The sequence below is a fragment of the Oryx dammah genome, unplaced genomic scaffold (assembly GCF_014754425.2).
Source record: "Oryx dammah isolate SB20612 unplaced genomic scaffold, SCBI_Odam_1.1 HiC_scaffold_23, whole genome shotgun sequence".
In the NCBI taxonomy this organism is placed as follows: Eukaryota; Metazoa; Chordata; class Mammalia; order Artiodactyla; family Bovidae; genus Oryx; species Oryx dammah.
Genome location: NW_024070207.1, coordinates 13,797,079 through 13,815,473, shown reverse-complemented (window position 1 = coordinate 13,815,473; position 18,395 = coordinate 13,797,079). Strand labels below are relative to the sequence as shown.

General features: G+C 48.0%; 1 protein-coding gene across 1 annotated transcript in view; it reads right to left on the bottom strand.

Annotated features, from left to right (window-relative positions):
* Positions 1-21: 21 nt before the first annotated feature.
* The window catches only part of FRMPD3 (FERM and PDZ domain containing 3), a 67,534-nt gene continuing 49,160 nt past the window's right edge, over positions 22-18,395 (bottom strand). Inside the window, exons 13-14 of the mRNA XM_040265035.1 lie at positions 5,369-6,190; positions 22-3,827 (exon numbers count right to left, since the gene is read on the bottom strand). Of these exons, the coding sequence (XP_040120969.1) occupies positions 874-3,827; positions 5,369-6,190 (3,776 nt within the window). The 3' untranslated portion in view covers positions 22-873. The remainder of the gene's footprint in view (positions 3,828-5,368; positions 6,191-18,395) is intronic.

Genomic DNA, 18,395 nt, shown 5'->3' with positions numbered 1-18,395 from the left:
CCAATCTGTAGCTAAGTCGGACTCCTAAGGACAGTCTGTCTGGTAGAGAGATGTTGAGAGGAGTCGCATGCTGGCAGCGACAGCCCCTGTGCTGGGCCGGGCTGGGCAGGGCGGGATCCGAGGCCTGCACTGGGTCTCCCCAGGGCAGACGTGGTCACCAGTTACCTTACCCAGGACGAGCGGGGTAATCCCAGATGCCTGCTCCCTAGTGGACTGAGCTGCCCTGCCCATCAGCGAGGGACAGGGCACTTTGGGGATGGCTGGTGTGGAGCTACTGGGCCCAGGGGCGAGTGCTCCCAAGGCTGCCAGCCTGTAGAGCTGGCCGCCAACAGCCCAGAGTGGCTGTTTTCTGCAGACCCACCACCTGGGCACCAGCCCTCAGGGTGGCTCCTGCCGAGTGAGTGAGAGCTTGGGCACATCTGGGCTGTGTGCCCTCTCCCCTCTGCTCGCTCGGCACCGCCGTGGCCCTGGAGGGGAACAGGTGCCAAGAGGAGCTCGAGACCCACGGGTCTCCGGCTTCAGGCCTGCTTCCCTCTGACTCCCACGATGGAGCAGGAAGTGGACCTGACGTCACGTCTCAGCCCTAGAGAAGAGAGAAAATACAGCTCTGTGACGGGCGTAGTGACGGGGGGGCCGTGGCCCTCACAGTGACGCCCAGAGGCCAGGGAAGGGGCAAGGATACCCAGGGTGGCAGCTGCCTGGAGCCCTCAAGGACAGCCTCCAATCGAGGGACTTCTCAGTCCCTGGAGACTGAGGGCTCAGGGGGGCCCTGACTGGCCCAGCAGACACATATACTCACCACAAGATGCAAAGACCACAAAGCTCAAACCTGGGGCCACGGTTGGAGAAGGGGGGCAGGCCTGGGCAGATGGCCTACTTAATAAGGGTCTTTAAGGAGCGGGTGAATGTGCTCATAACAGTCGCTGAAGTGGGGGAGCCTGGTGGGTGGCCCCCAGCTGCCCCCATAGCTGTTGCTGCCTGCTGTTGCTGCTGCTGCTGCTGGTTAAGGTTCCGGGCAGTGGACTCCTCAGCTGCGCGCAGCAGGAAGGTGTAGTTCCTCACCACTTCCTCCACCTTGGCCAGCAGCTCCTGGCGCTGGGCCTCAGAGCGCACGATGAACACCAGCCGCACGAAGGTCTCAATGAGGCTGCTCAGCACCTGGAAGCTGCCCGTGATGGCTGCCAGCATGTGCGTGGGGCTCTTGTCCACATTGGCCACGCGGCGGCAGGAGGCCCGGAGCTCCTTGAACTTGAGAGCCAGCTCCAGTTTGTATTCAGAGATCTGCGAGACATAGGGCTTGGGGGCACGGGCCTCAGGACTGGCCACACACTGCCGCAGGACTGTCAGCAGCTCATTGGTATCCAGCCGGGCGGCCAGGAAGCCGTCGGGCAGGCCATAGGCATGGGCCCGCAGGGCATTGATCTTGGCCAGGCTTCCCTCGAAGGTGGACACCCGCAGATCGATCTCCTGGGTGCGGGATGCCTCGGGGCTGTTGCTGCTGCAGGTGGCGGCATCTAGTACCTGCAGGGTCCTGCTCACCACGGGCACTACCTGCTCGTCCAGCTTCATGCCGGGCAGGATCTTCATGGGGATGGAGTACGAGAGCTCGTCCTTGCCATCGCTGGCGTCATCTGCCATGTCGCACTTGCGGTAGTAGAAGCAATAGCGGATGGAGCAGCACTTGCCGCTCTCACTGTCCTCGTCCAGCTCCGCAGGCTTCCGGTACACCTCTTCTGGCAGTGAGAACACGGCCATCTGTCGGGGCCCTTTGGTCTCAGGGGCGACATGGACGTAGGAAGGGTCTCCCAAGGTCGGGGACTCTAGCGACTTGCTTTTGGGACCCACGCCTAGGGGGAGGCCTGCCTCTACCTCCTTGGCCTCCCTGGGCAGCATGCCCAGGGGTGGGTGTGGGTAGATGTCTGAGGTCAGTGAGGCCCTGTCACCCTGGTCCAGCTCACTGATGCTGTAGCGGCGCATCAGTTTCCTGTAGTTGGGAGCTCCGAGACACTCGCCTCCAGAGGCACACGTGGTCAGGCAAGAAACACCACTCTCAGGGTCCGATCGGCACTCTCGGGACTCCAGGCTGGTGGAGCGGATGCGCCTGACACTGGTGGGGGTGTCGAGGCTCAAGCCTGGGCCGGCCTCTGGCTGTCTCTGGGTAGGGGGGACCCTGTCCCGATCCTTCCCCCGGAGGCTGGGCACTGGCGTCTGGGGAGCCTGAGGCCGGGCCCCCCTGCACATGCGCTTGCAATCGCAGCTGCGCCTCTGCTCACGGGACATGCCGGGTCCCTGCTGCACGGGGCTGCTGCGGAGCTGGCAGCTGCAGCGGCCTGGCGCTGGGGGTTGCAGGTACTCGGTGCTTGGCAGCTCCCCCTGGCTTGGTGGCTTGAGGAGTTCCTCGAGGAACTCCAGCTCATACTGCTTCACCTTCTGCAGCTGGGCCTGCCGCTCATCGGTCTCCTTCTTCTGGCGTGTTGGGAAGGTGGCAGAGAATAAATTACGGAGCCGGAAAGGACCCCGGGAAGATTTGGGCTTGGCAGGGCCTTCAGAGGCTGAGTGGGCTCCATCCACGGTGGTTTCGATCTTTCTGGAGGGCATAGTGCTCACCTGCCGGCTGGCGGCTTGAGGCCTCAGTGGGCTCTGGCCTCGTGGTGGGCCGCTGGGGCTCTGCAGAATCATGGGGTAGCCGACTCGGGGGACCAGGCTGGTCTCCTCAAGTTTGCTGCTTTGGGGGGTGCTCTCCAGCTGCCCCTTCTCCCCATGGCCAGAGACAGTGCCCTGTTTGTGCACAGAAGGCTTGGCACCCTCGGGCCCACCCTTGCCTGCCACCTCCCCAGTACCTTGCTTGCCTGCTGACTCTCGACTCGCTCGAGACAGATAGGTTTTGGGTGGGAAATTTTGAACAGGCAGCCTGTCCTCTTGTGGGGAGAGGTGCAGGCTCTCAGCTCGGCTGCCTGTGGGTGCTCTGGAGCTGGAAGAGACCTCTGGGCTCAGCTGCTGCTGGGAACTGCGTGAGGTCTCCGGAGCACCGGGGCTCATTTTGAACTTCAGATTCTTAGTGGCACTGCCACTCATTGTGCTAATTTCTGGCCTTACTAGGCTGACCTCTGACCTCCCCATGCTGGCCTCTAGCCTTCTCTCCCCATTGCTGGGGGTGTTCCCCAAGGCTCCGGCAGGGGCAGGTAGGCTCTTAGTGTGAACCACCTGCTGTAGGGCAGCTGAGATGATGGCTGGGGTCACGCTGCCCTTTGGGTCCAGGATAAGCTTGGGGCTCAACCTGACCTCCTTGGGCAGATTCTCCCTTAGCTCAGAGACCTGCTCTTCACTAAGGGATGGCGTGGCCGCCCTCAGTGACATCTCTAGGCCTGCCCTAGTGTGGCCAGGCCCTTTGTCCTCAGGAACTGGGGACAGCAGGCTCAGATTCTTCGGCTCACTCAGCTGTGGGGACAGTGCTGGGTGCACTGCCAGGGTGTACGTTCGCTCACGCTGTGGCTGGGTCTCCGATGAGGGCAGCTTCCTCCGAGCACCAGGGGGACCGGGACTCTGGCCTGCAACTACTGGCTGGAGGGATGAGTTGGGATCTGGGCGCCCAAGAGAATAAGGGGCTGTGAGGACAGCCTGGGCCGCGCAACTCTGGATCCGGAACGGCAGGTCCTTGCGGGCCAGGAGGCTGTCCTTATTGAGGTGTTGGGCCAGGAAGTAGGTGGTGTTCTGGTGCTGCTTCATGGCCGACATCATCTCCGACATGTCTGTGAGCTCTGAAGAGTTGGTCTCATGGCCCGAGTCCAGTGATGATTCAGGGGTGATTGTGGCCAGCACAATCAGACCTGGAGGGACAGGAAGAGGGGTCTGCAGCACTTACTCAGATCAAGTCCTTTCTGATCATACGTAGACAGTCTGTGAGGGTCAAGGTTAGTCAATAGGATTTCAAGCTGGGAAACAGTGTGAAGCGGGGAGGGGAGGGTTCAAAGAGAGGCAAGCTGGGAGAGGGGTGACGAAGGGCTGGAATCCAAAAGAGAAACAAAAGAGGCCAGAGAGAAGATCGGGCAGTTTGATGGCAAATTAACATGCAAATCACAGGCAACATAACATGCTAATAATCATCACTATTTTTAGACTCAACAGCCTAGGAAATTTTTGTTAATTGTCCTGAAGAGAGCTGACAAAGAGAGCTCCCTCTCTCTGGCACTCTTCATTTGGCCAGGCCAGCCTACTGTCCCCGCAGCTGAGACCATTTAGCAGACCTTGGCCTCTCTCTGGCTAACACATGGGCCTCTAGCCTGGAGCAGCTACTGCTTGGGGCTCCAGACTCTGAGTAGAGAGTCATGCTAGGCATAGGGGTTGAACACATAGGGGCTGCCCAACACCAAGGATGCTCTTACAGACAGAAAAGGCACATGCTCGCCCTGGTCAGCTAGGCTCCCTCTGACCCCAATAGCTTCACTTTCTGTCCACACTTGTCCTTGCCTCACATGCTTTCCCATATGCCTTCTTCCTCCCTATTTCTTTCCTTTCACTACAGCACTAACCTCTTTTAGGCATATGTATATGGAAGGATGACATGTGGCTATGGGTACATGTCAGACATGCGGGCTTGTTTATAAGATGGATGTATGTGGGTCTATAACAGGGAATAGCATGCATGTTGTATGGCTTGCCTACCAAATAATAATAATGGCTACAACTTACTGAATCCCTACTATGTACTAGGAAGTGTTCATGTATTTTGCAGGAATGATCTCAATTTAATCCTCACAACACCCCTATGAGATAGGACTGTTGTTCTCAAATCCATTTAAGATGACGAAAGTGAGGCTCAGAGAAGGTTAAGTGGCTTGGAAAAGCAAAGGTGACACTGAAAAGTGGTGAAGGAGCCAGGACTTGGGTGCATCTGACTGAGAGCCAAAACTCTGAGGCGAGATAAAGCCCTTAGCCCTAAGCAGTGATGGCTCCTGGCTCCTCTGATCCCAGGTCCCTACATGGTTAGTTGGTCATTTTGTTTTTCTTCCAGACACATGCATGCTGGATGCTCTTTGCCTGTCTTCTATCTCTCTCACAATTTTGCTCTGATCCTCCATCCTGGCCTGGCTCCGTAGCTGTCATGGCCCCAATCCCTGGGGTCCATCTGCAAGACATTTCCAAAGCGATGGGATGGTGAGAGCCAGACCTGTAGTGGGGGCTGAGCAGTAGCTCCCTGTCACAGCATCATTGCTCCCCCGACCCTATCTGAACTGCCTCTGGGCCATCCACTGCCCTGACACACCACGCTGACTTTGAACTCTGCTTGGGAAGAAGAAATGTCACCTGCTGGCCCTGCCTGGCCAGGACAAGGAAGGGGAGGCAAGAGAGAGGAGGAACGGGCTGTTACCTGCAGTCTGTGGGGGTGGGGGATGTGGTCCATCCTCTGAGGCTGCCAGGGCTTCCAGAGCCTGCAGAGTGGACACCAGGGCATCATCTAGCTCCTGGGCATGATCTCGGACTGTCCGGGTCTGCACGCTGTCAATCAGTGTCACTGGAATCTCATCGTACAGGAGCCCCCTCAGGTGGCGTCCTTGCTCCTGGCTCTGGGCAGCCCGGCGCTTGGGGTCATCCTCATCAGAACTGTTGTCTCGGAAACCAGGAGGTGGGGCAGCGATGGCAGGCAACAGCGAAGTACTCTCATCTTCTTCCTCTTCCTCCTCTTCACTCCCAGGGGGTGGGAGGGACATCAAGTCCACCATATTGTCACGAGAGGAGCCAGACCTCCCACCTTTGCGAGGGCCCAGCTGCTCCTGGAGTTTGGCTTTGCAAGAGTCACAGTAGAAGTTCAGGGCTTCAGCCCCAAGGGAATTGTCCAAGGTGTAGGAGCGGGCCCTGCTGGCACAGGGCTCGTGGTCTAGGCTAGCTGCATCAAAATCATCAGGGATCGCCTCATAACCTTGGCCAGAGCTCTTGGACGTGGGGTCAGACTTGGTCCGGGGCCTGGTCTCCTCAAAAAAGATTAAGTTTTCATTGACATCCATCCGGCTTTCCTGTTCCTTCCTTTGTTCCCGCATGTGGAGGTAGCAAAAGCTGACAAGCTCAGAGTCGGCAGGTGGGGGCGTGCAGCGGCTCGACTTCCTGGGGCTGGTGCCCACGCTGCCCACATAACTACTCTCCTTTTTCCCCAGGTGGCCCCCAGTGACAGGGCGGTGGGCGCTGTGCATGTAATCTAAACCCAGAAAGAGAATCAAGAGATGAGTCCTGGTGCTGAGGACTGTGGCTGAGTTCACTTGGCGTCTTGGGCCTGGGTCTCTGGTGCCCAGCTGGATGGTGAGTACTGAGAGAGAGCATGATTTGGCTGCTAGAGATGAGGGGAGGGGCAGCCAGGCTGCTGCTGACCCTGAAAGTAGAGTGAGTAGAACTGAATGGCCTGGGTGGCTAAGAGCCCCCAGGGATGGGAGCAATGGGGGCCCCCATGGGGGGCCTTTTCTGCAATGGGAAAAGGCATGGGGTGAGGTGGGGTAGGGATGAACACCTTGGTGTCTGGGCACAGCTGGACTCTTACATGGGTATATGTCTGGTCCAAGAGTCAGCTGTACGAGTGAGGTTTGTTTCATGTTCCCTCGGAACTGTCACTGTCTCCAACCCCACTCTATTCAGAGCCTGTGTTATACTTATGTGATGTTGTATTCTCCTAGCAGAAGGAAATGAAACTGACAAGTTAGTAGTGCTTTAGTGAGAAAGTGTACAACAGGTAGTACAATTCCAAGAGTGTGTATTTCAAAGAGGATGGTCAATGGAGGGCACCTAAAAGAATAGAGCTCTACTAGTAGAATTTGGGGCATCTGAATGTGTCAAGCATATGAGAGAGATGCTGGCATGTACATTATGTGGGAGGAGAGTAGGGGGAGCATTTTTTTCAATTCCTCAAATCACATCACTTCTCTGTATTCATACAGGGTTAGCCTACCTGCTCTACGTACATGTGGCAAAATATTCTAGTCAAGTTTTTTTTTTTCCTGACCATGCCTCACTTAAGAGGGATCTTAGTTCCCTGACCAGGGATGGAACCCATGCCCCATGCATTGGAAGCACAGACTCTTAACCACTGGACTTCCACGGAAGTCTGCTACCAAATGTATTTTAGAGAAAGTAAGTGCAGGAGGACTTCAGAGAAGAGAAAGAGGCTTTCAGTCTAGAATGATCAGAGAAGACTTTCACAGAGGCGATTTAACAATGGTAAGTGTGCAGATCTGAGGATTATTCATGGCAAATGCTTTCTTTCTGGATGGCTTCTCTCTTTTAGTCTGTTTTTTGGGCCCCTTCCCATGTTACTTGTGAGAATATACTCAGATAATACCAGTTTCCTTTGCTATCAGCAGACAGACTGATGGCAAACACTAACTTAGGCTAAGGCTATATATACATGATCCCATTTAATCCTCACAACAACCCAATGAGGTAGGTGCTATCATTATCCCCATTTTACAGAGAAAGAAACTGATCCATTCATTTTGTGACTTACCCAAGGTCACCTGACTTGTAAATGGAAGTCGGGATTTATTTATTTATTTTTTTTGGTTATGCTACACAGCTTTTGGGGTCTTAGTTTCCCAACCAGAGATTGAACCCAGGACCTTGGAAGTGAAAGCTCAGAGTCTTAACCATTGGACCAGCTGGGAATTCCTTGGCAGTCTGTATTTGAGCCCAGGTTTGAGAGACTACAAAGCCCATGTATTTTTTTTTTCTTAAACTTTTTATTTTATGTTGGAGTACAGACAGTTAACAATGCTATGATAGTTTCACTTGGGCAGCAAAGGGACTCAGGCATATTTATGCATGTATCAAAGCTAGTGGAGGTGATGGAATTCCAGTTGAGCTATTTTAAATCCTAAAAGATGATGCTGTGAAAGTGCTACACTCAATATGGCAGCAAATCTGGAAAACTCAGCAGTGGCCACAGGAATGGAAAAGGTCAGTTTTCATTCCAATTCCAAAGAAAGGCAATGCCAAAGAATGCTCAAACTACTGCACAATTGCACTCATCTCATACGCTAGTAAAGTAATGCTTAAAATTCTCCAAGCCAGGCTTCAGCTACATGAACCTTGAACTTCCAGATGTTCAAGCTGGTTTTAGAAAAGGCAGAGGAACCAGAAATCAAATTGCCAACATCTGCTGGATCATTGAAAAAGCAAGAGAGTTCCAGAAAAAACATCTATTTCTGCTTTATTGACTATGCCAAAGCCTTTGACTGTGTGGATCACAATAAACTGTGGAAAATTCTGAAAGAGATGGGAATACCAGACCACCTGACCTGTCTCTTGAGAAGCCTGTATGCAGGTCAGGAAGCAACAGTTAGAACTGGACATGGAACAATACACTGGTTCCAAATAGGAAAAGGAGTACGTCAAGGCTGTCTATTGTCACCCTGCTTATTTAACTTATATGCAGAGTACATCATGAGAAACGCTGGGCTGGAGGAAGTGCAAGCTGGAATCAAGACTGCAGGAAGAAATATCAATAACCTCAGATATGCAGATGACACCACCCTTATGGCAGAAAGTGAAGAAGAACTAAAGAGCCTTTTGATGAAAGTGAAAGAGGAGAGTGAAAAAGTTGGCTTAAAGCTCAATTCAGAAAACAAAGATCATGGCATCTGGTCCCATCACTTCATGGCAAATAGATGGGGAAACAGTGGAAACAGTGGCTGACTTTATATTTTGGGGCTCCAAAATCACTGCAGATGGTGATTGCAGCCATGAAATTAAAAGACACTTACTCCTTGGAAGGAAAGTTATGACCAACCTAAACAGCATATTTAAAAGCAGAGACATTACTTTGCCAACAAAGGTCCAACTAGTCAAGGCTATGGTTTTTCCAGTGGTCATGTATGGATGTGAGTTGGACTATAAAGAAAGCTGAGTACCGAAGAATTGATGCTTTTGAACTGTGGTGTTGGAGAAGACTCTTGAGAGTCCCTTGGACTGCAAGGAGATCCAACCAATCCATCCTAAAGGAGATCAGTCCTGGGTGTTCATTGGAAGGACTGATGCTGAAGCTGAAACTCCAATATTTTGGCCACCTGATGCGAAGAGCTGACTCATTGGAAAAGATGCTGATGAGGGCAGGAAGAGAAGGGGACAACAGTAGATGAGATGGTTGGATGGCATCACTGTCTCAGTGGACATGAGTTTGGGTAAACTCTGGGAGTTGGTGATGGACAGTGAGGCCTGGCATGCTGTGGTTCATGGCGTCGCAAAGAGTCAGACATGACTGAGCAACTGAACTGAATTGATTCTTCCCCAAACTCTCCTCCCATCCAGGCTGTCATATAACTATATAAGCCTAAGTTTTTAACCATTACCCTATAGTTCATCATAGTGGTCTAGATGCTGGGGGCCGGGGGGAAACAACTTCCAAATGCCTTTAAAATTCCAGTTTGGCAGGGGCAATGAATCAGTGTTGCTTTTCACTAGAGCTTACAGCCATCACAAAAATGTGATGATGTCACTTAACAATGGAGCCCCAAAATACATGAAGCAAAACCTGATTGAATTGAAAAGAGAAAAACACAATTCAACTGCGATAGCTGGAGACTTCAATACCCTACTTTCAATAATGGATAGAACAACTAGGCAGAAGATCAGTGAAGAAACAGAGGACCTGAACAACACCATAAACCAATTAGACCTAACAGAAATCTATAGAATATGTCATTTAACAATAGCAGATTATACACTCTTCTTAAGTACATCTGGAACATTCTCCAGGACAGACCATATATTAGGTCATAAAATAAACCTCAACGAATTTAAAAGGAATGAAATCTTATAAAGTATGTTTTTTGAGCACAACAGAAATAGAAAAAAATAATAACAGAAAGAAATTTGGGAAATTCATTTGTACGTGGAAATTAAATGAAATATTCCTAAATAACCAGTGGGTCAAAAAAGAAATCACAAGGGAAATTGGAAAATACTTTGACATGGATGAAAATGAAGATACAATGCATGGAAACTTATGAGATCTAAATAATGTAGGGTTTAGAGGGAAATTTATAAACACCTGGATTAAAAAAGAAAAAAGATTTTATATCAGTAATCTGACCTTCCACCTTACAAAACTTGAAGAAGAGCAAAGTATGGGAATTCCTTGGCAATCCAGTGGTTAAGCCATGGCACTTCCACTGCTATGGCTCGGGTTCAGTCCCTGGTGGGAAAACTAAGATCCTGCAAGCCACAAGGCATAGACAAAATAAACCCCAAACAAATACACAAAAGCAGTGAACTAAACTCAAAACAAGCAGAAGGAAAGAAACAGTATCAGTTCAGTTCAGTTCAGTCACTCAGTCGTGTCCAACTCTTTGCGACCCCATGAATCACAGCATGCCAGGCCCCACTGTCCATCACCAACTCCTGGAGTGCACCCAAACCCATGTCCATTGAGTCGGTGATGACATCCAACCCTCTCACCCTCTGTTGTCCCCTTCTCCTGCCCTCAATCTTTCCCAGCATCAGGGGTCTTTTCCAATGAGTCAGCTCTTCGCATCAGGTGGCCGAAGTATTCGAGTTTCAGCCTCAACATCAGTCCTTCCAATGAACACCCAGGACTGATCTCCTTTAGGATGGATTGGTTGGATCTCCTTGCAGTCCAAGGGACTCTCAAGTCTTCTTCAACACCATAGTTCAAAAGCATCAATTATTCTGTGCTCAGCCTTCTTTATAGTCCAAATCTCACATCCCTACATGACCACTGGAAAAACCATAGCCTTGACTAGTTGGACCTTTGTTGGCAAAGTAATGTCTCTGCTTTTTAATATGCTGTTTAGGTTGATCATAACTTTCCTTCCAAGGAGTAAGTGTCTTTTAATTTCATGGCTGCAATCACCATCTGCAGTGATTTTGGAGCCCCAAAATATAAAGTCAGCCACTGTTTCCCCATCTATTTGCCATGAAGTGATGGGACCAGATGCCATGATCTTCGTTTTCTGAATGTTGAGCTTTAAGCCAACTTTTTCACTCTCCTCTTTCACTTTTATCAAGAGGCTCTTTAGTTCTTCACTTTCTGCCATAAGGGTGGTGTCACCTGCATATCTGAGGTTATTGATATTTTTCCCGATAATCTTGATTCCAGCTTGTGTTTCTTCCAGTCCAGCATTTCTCATGATGTACTCTGCATATAAGTTAAATAAGCAGGGTGACAACAGACAGCCTTGACGTACTCCTTTTCCGATTTGGAACCAGTCTGTTGTTCCATGTCCAGTTCTAACTGCTGCTTCCTGACTTGCATACAGGTTTCTCAAGAGGCAGGTCAGGTGGTCTGGTATTCCCATCTCTTTCAGAATTTTCCACAATTTATTGTGATCTACACAGTCAAAGGCTTTGGCATAGTCAATAAAGCAGAAATAGATGTTTTTCTGGAACTCTTGCTTTTTCAATGATCCAGCAGATGTTGGCCATTTGATCTCTGCTTTGCTGGAGCAGCCACGAAGGTAAGCCACGTCCAAGGTAAGAGAAAACCAAGTAAGACAGTAGAGAGGGCATCAGAGGGCAGACACACTGAAACCACAATCATGACAACTAGCCAATCCGATCACACAGACCACAGCCTTGTCTAACTCAATGAAACTAAGCCATGCTGTGTGGGGCCACCCAAGATGGGCAGGTCATGGTGGGGAGGTCTGATAGAATGTGGTCCACTGGAGAAGGGAATGGCAAACCACTTCCATATTTTTGCCTTGAGAACCCTGTGAACAGTATGAAAAGGCAAAAAGATATGACACTGAAAGATGAACTCCCCAGGTCGGTAGGTGCCCAATATGCTACTGGAGGTCAGTGGAGAAATAACTCCAGAAAGAATGAAGGGATGAAGCAAAAGCAAAAACAACACCCAGTTGTGGATGGGACTGGTGATAGAAGCAAGGTCTGATGCTGTAAAGAGCAATATTGCACAGGAACCTGGAATGTTAGTTCTATGAATCAAGGCAAATTGGAAGTGGTCAAACAGGAGATGACAAGAGTGAACATCGACATTCTAGGAATCAGCAAACTAAAATGGACTGGAATGTGTGAATTTAATTCAGATGACCATTATAACTACTACTGTGGGCAGGAATCCCTTAGAAGAAATGGAGTAGCCATCATGGTCAACAAGAGTCCGAAATGCAGTACTTGGATGCAATCTCAAAAACAACAGAATGATCTCTGCTCGTTTCCAAGGCAAACCATTGAATATCATGGTAATCCAAGTCTATGCCCTGACCAGTAACGCTGAAGAAGATGAAGTTGAACAGTTCTATGAAGACCCACAAGACCTTCTAGAACTAACACCCAAAAATGATGTCCTTTCATTATAGGGGACTGGAATGCAAAGGTAGGAAGTCAAGAAACACCTGGAGTAACAGGCAAATTTGGCCTTGGAGTACAGAATGAAGCAGGGAAAAGGCTAATAGAGTTCTGCCAAGAAAATGCACTGGTCAAAGCAAACACCCTCTTCCAACAACACAAGAGAAGACTCTACACATGGACATCACCAGATGGTCAACACCGAAATCAGACTGATTATATTCTTTGCAGCCAAAGATGGAGAAGCTCTATACAGTCAGCAAAAACAAGACCGGGAGCTGACTATGGCTCAGATCATGAGCTCCTTATAGCCAAATTCAGACTGAAATTGAAGAAAGTGGAGAAAACCACTAGACCATTCAGGTATGACTTAAATCAAATCCCTTATGACTATACAGTGGAAGTGAGAAATATATTTAAGGGACTAGATCTGATAGACAGAGTGTCAGATGAACTATGGACAGAGGTTTGTGACATTGTACAGGAGACAGGAATCAAGAGCATCCCCAAGAAAAAGAAATTCAAAAAAGCAAAATGGCTGTCTGAGGAGGCCTTACAAATAGCTGTAAAAGAGGGGAAGTGAAAAGCAAAGGGGAAAAGGAAAGATATAAGCATCTGAATGCAGAGTTCCAAAGAATAGCAAGGAGAGATAAGAAAGCCTTCTTCAGTGATAAATGCAAAGAAATAGAAGAAAACAATAGAATAGGAAAGACTAGAGATCTCTTCAAGAAAATTAGAGATACCAGGGGAACATTTCATGCAAAGATGGGCTCAATAAAGGACAGAACTGGTAGGGACCTAACAGAAGCAGAAGATATTAAGAAGGGGTGGCAAGAATACACAGAAGAACTGTACAAAAAAGATCTTCACAACCCAGATAATCATGTTGGTGTGATCACTCACCTAGAGCCAGACATCCTGGAATGTGAAGTCAAATGGGCCTTAGGAAGCATCACTTCAAAGCTAGTGGAGGTGATGGAATTCCAGTTGAGCTATTTCAAATCCTGAAAGATGATGCTGTGAAAGTGCCGCACTCAATATGCCAGCAAATCTGGAAAACTCAGCAGTGGCCACAGGACTGGAAAAGGTCAGTTTTCATTCCAATTCCAAAGAAAGGCAATGCCAAAGAATGCTCAAACTACCGCACAATTGCACTCATCTCACACACTAGTAGAGTAATGCTCAAAATTCTCCAAGCCAGGCTTCAGCAATACGTGAACCGTGAATTTCCAGATGTTCAAGCTGGTTTAGAAAAGGCAGAAGAACCAGAGATCAAATTGCCAACATCTGCTGGATCATGGAAAAAGCAAGAGAGTTCCAGAAAAACATCTATTTCTGCTTTATTGACTATGCCAAAGAAACAGTATAGAGGACAGGAAAACAGAGAAACATCAGCGAAACTAAGAGTTGGTTTTTTAAAAAGATCGATAATACCAACAAACTTTTACCTGTACAGACCAAGCTAAAAGAGAGATAATTCAAATTATTAAAATCAGGAGTGAAAGAAAGGACATTACTACTGACTCTCCAGGAATAGAGTCATTTATAAGGTGAATATTTTGAACAAGCTTATGCCAACAAATTAGATAACCTAAGATAAAATGGACAAATTCCTAGAAATACACCAATTAAAACTGAATTAAGAAGATAGAAAATCTAAATAGGCCAATAGCAGGAAGATAAACTGAATCAGTAATTAACTCTCCCCAAATTAATCAAGTCAATCAGTCAGTCAGTCCAGGCCCAAAATGGCTGCACTGGTGAATTTCATAAAGTGCTCAAAGAAGTAATTTATAGTAATTCTTTGCAAACCCTTCCAAGAAATGATAAGGAACAGACACTTCTCAGCTCATTTTATGATTGTCAATATTACCTTGATACTAAAACCAGACAAAAACAGCACACAGGAGAACTACAGACCAATATTCTTTATGAATATAGATACAAAATATAATATAGTTCTCAACAAAATACTAGCAATCTGAATCCAGCAACATATATCAAGAATTACACATCATGCCCAAGAGGGATTTATTGCATGAATGCAGCATTGGTTTAACATCTGAAAATCAATTAATGTAATATACCACATTAATAGAATAGAGGACAAAAACCACATGATCATCTCAATAGACACAGAAATATCATTTGACAAAGTCCAACATCTTTCATGATAAAATTCAACAAGATAGCACTAAAAGGAAATGTCCTCAACATGATAAAGGTTAACTGTGAAAAACCTAAGTTAATTTCATACTTGATGGTGAAAGACTGAAAGCTTCCCCCTAAAATAAGGAAAAAGTCCAGGATTTCTACTTTCACCACTTCTATTCAACACCATACTTGGATTTCTAGCCAGGACAATTAGTGAAATGAAATACAGTCATCCAGATTGGAAAGAAAGAAGTAAAACTATCTCTATTTGTAGATCTTATATATAGAAAATCCCAAGGAATCCACTAATAAACCATTAGAACTAATAAACAATCTCAGCAAGACATCCCTGGCAGTCCAGTGGTTAAGACTGTGCTTCCACTGCAGGGGGCACAGGTTCCATCCCTGGCTGGGGAACTAAGATCCTGCATGCCACATGGTGCAGTGAGAAAAACAAAAAGAAAAAAGCCCAGTATCAGCAAGGTTACAGTATAAAAGCTTAATATACAAAAATCAATTATATGTTTATGCAGTAGCAATAAATAATCTGATAGTAAAATTAGGAAACAATTCTATTTACAATAGCATAAAAATAATATACTTAGGTATAAATTTAATAAAAGAAGCACAAGAATTATATACTGGAAACTACAAAACATTTGTGAAAGAAATTGAAGAAGATTTAAATAAATGGAAAGATACTGTGTGTTCATGGACTGGAAGACTTAATATTGCTAAGATAGCTATACTTCTCAAGTTGATCTATAGATTCAACACAGTCCCTATCAGAATTCCAGCTGACTTTATAGAAGTGAAGTGAAAGTCATTCAGTCACATCCAACTCTTTGCAACCCCATGGACTATACTCCATGGAATTCTCCAGGCAAGAATATTGGAGTGGGTTGCTGTTCCCATCTCCAGGGGATCTTCCCAACCTAGGGATCGAACTCAGGTCTCCTGCATTGGAGGTGGATTCTTTACCAGCTGAGCCACAAGTAGAAATTGACAAGCTAATTCAAAAATTCACATGGAATCACGAGATCCAGAATAACCGAAACAATCTTAAAAAGATCAAAGTAGGAGGACTCATATGTCCTGATTTTAAAACTCACTATGAAGCAATGGTAATTAAAACTGCGGTACTGGCATAAGCTTAGACATTATAGGTCATATGGAATAGAACTGAGAGTCTAGAAAAAAAATCCCTTTTTTATGGTCAAATAGGCCAATTTAAGAGCTTCCCTGGTGGTCAGAGGTTTAAAAAAATCTGCCTGCCAATGCAGGAGACATGAGTTCGATCCCTGGGTCAGGAAGATCCCCTGGAGAAGGGCATAGCAACCCACTCCAGTATTCTTGCCTGGAGAATTCCCTGGACAGAGGAGCCTGGTGGGCTACAGTCCATGGTGTTGAAAAGAGTTGGACACGACTGAGCACACACACACACATGCTGCCTCTCTAAATATATAGTCATGTAACCACATTGAGTGGGTTCAATTTAGATCATAGTGGCTGACTCTAGGGAACTCTGGGTCAGCGGGAGAATGGTATGTAATGACCTCTGTGCTTTAGGTAAGAAGTGCTCTAGGGGAGCAGCAAGCCAGGAGCACGAACGAGCAGTTCAGGAGGTCTCTACGCACAGGCACTGTCCACAGGACCCAGCCATGTACCAGGTGCTAACTCTCTGTGAGGCAGATGAATAATCAGCGTAGCCAGCCTGGCAACAAGCTACCATCAGAGGTGGGTCCCAGGGGCATGTGCACTAAGCAGGTGGTGACTTCTCTCAGCCAAGGTCCTGATGTCCAAAGGTGGCTTCCCTCCCTACAAGATGGAAACATCTCCCAGCACCAGGTTGTCAAGGCCAGGTGACACACAGCCTGCCACTTGGTGCTGTGGTGTGCAGATCCAAGGAGCAGCACGGGGCTGTGTGGCAGAGACAGTATGCCTGGAAAAGCCCACATCTCCGGACAGAAGGTTACAGATGCCAGTAAAGTCAGCTATGATATGCTGACGGCTGGGACAGTGTGCCTCTCAGACTGAATCTGCTGTAAATTGCTCATCAGCTTTCCCCAAGAGGAATGCCCTAGTCTAGCCCCCTGTACTCAGCTACTCTTAAATGCTTGCAAAGAAACAGGATGGTGATTCAACTGTGCTGTGCTTAGTTGCTCAGTTGTGTCGGACTCTTCACGACCCCATGGGCTGTAACCTGCCAGAATCCTCTGTCCATGGGGATTCTCCAGGCAAGAATAGTGGAGTGGACTGCCATGCCCTCCTCCAGGGGATCTTCCCAACCCAGTGATTGAACCCAGGTCTCCCGCATTGGTGGCGGTTTGTTTGCCGTCTGAGCCACCAGGGAAGCCCGGTAATCCAACTAAATCACTATATAAGTATATGTGTGTGTGTGCTCAGTTGTGTCCAAGCATTTGCAACCCCACAGACTGTAGCCTGCCAGGCTCATCTGTCCACGGACTTCTCCAGGAAAGCATACTGGAACAGATTGCTATTTCCTCCTCCAGGGGATCTTCCTGACCCAGGGATCAAACCCGCATCTCTTGCATCTCCTGCATTGGCAGGCGGGCTCTTTACCTACATATGCTCAAGTATATCTCACACACATATACACACACATAGCAGGATGTTGACTTAGCTAGCCTCCTATTACTTGGCCTTGCTATATTCTACAGTCCAATAATCATTACTGGTTATAATAATGACCTAGAGGCTTTGGAATAAGTTCATGTTCTTTCTGACTCATCATTAAAAAAGCCTGTTACATTCAATCCAGCTTTAGCACTCTGTGCATGTCATGGAGTTTTAACTTCATGAAAATCAGTAAGCCATGCATGGGCTATGTAGTAGCCATTAAGCATAATACTTGATTCACTAGACCAAACTGCTTTATAACCATGGGAGAAAACGTAGAGTGAATTCCTCCAACTGTCGTCCCAGCTGGGGCCCTCAAACCTTATTTTCATGGATTTCCTCAGGATACAAGGGAATTCAAGGCTGGAGAGAGAAGGTGTCTGCCTCTGGATTTCCCACAGCTGGAGAACTGGGATTTGTCTGAGTCTTTCTCAAGCCCAGGTATTGTTCTGTTGTGTCAGCTGAATTTCCCCTAAATAAACGCAAAGGCACTTACTGCCCTGACATTATCCCTTTCATCATTATCCCTTACCCCCACTAGACTGGAAGTTTGGTGAGGACAAGCACCATGTCTGTTACTCCTGGCTCTATCCGCACTGCCTGGCAGATAGTGAATACTAGAGAAATAGTTGTTGAGTGAATACATGAAATACCTCCTGTGGGGAAACTACTGACAAAACCCAAGAGGTAATCCCTTCCTTCCCACATCCCCATTTTTCTTTTTCATTCAGTCTCAGAGGAGAGGAGGTGCTTTCTCTTTTCTACTCTTTTCTTTTTTCTACTTTTCCGCTTCTCTTTTCTACTGCTGTGGGTTTAACAGCATCCTTTTGGCCCAGCCAGCTGAGAACTGAATCGAGCTAGTTGGCAGCCAGTAACTGCCAAGGGACAAGAATAGAGAGCAGGCCAGGGAGACCAGGCCCTGAGTGGTCTGGAGCTTTGGTTCCCAAAGGTAAAGCCCAGCTGAAGTTGGCAGGATTCCTTTTCCCTATAGGCCTTGGCTAAGTAACACAGCACTGGGCCTTCTGTTCTGAAATGAAAGTGCGGGCCAACAGAGGAAAGCCATCTCAGCTTTGTACCAGGGACTGATGGCCCCTCACTGTAACCTGGGCAGAGGGCTCCTCAGTGGTACCCACTGCTGTCTTTCTGCCTATCCTTGGGGCCAAGGGAGAAGAAGTGCACACCAGCCCCTGACAGGCAGAGCCAGGAGGCTTGCCCTGTGCCACTGGCTAAGAACACTGGGTGGCTGCTATTGAACCCAGCATCTGACAGTCCCAAAGGCCATACAACTAGGCCCT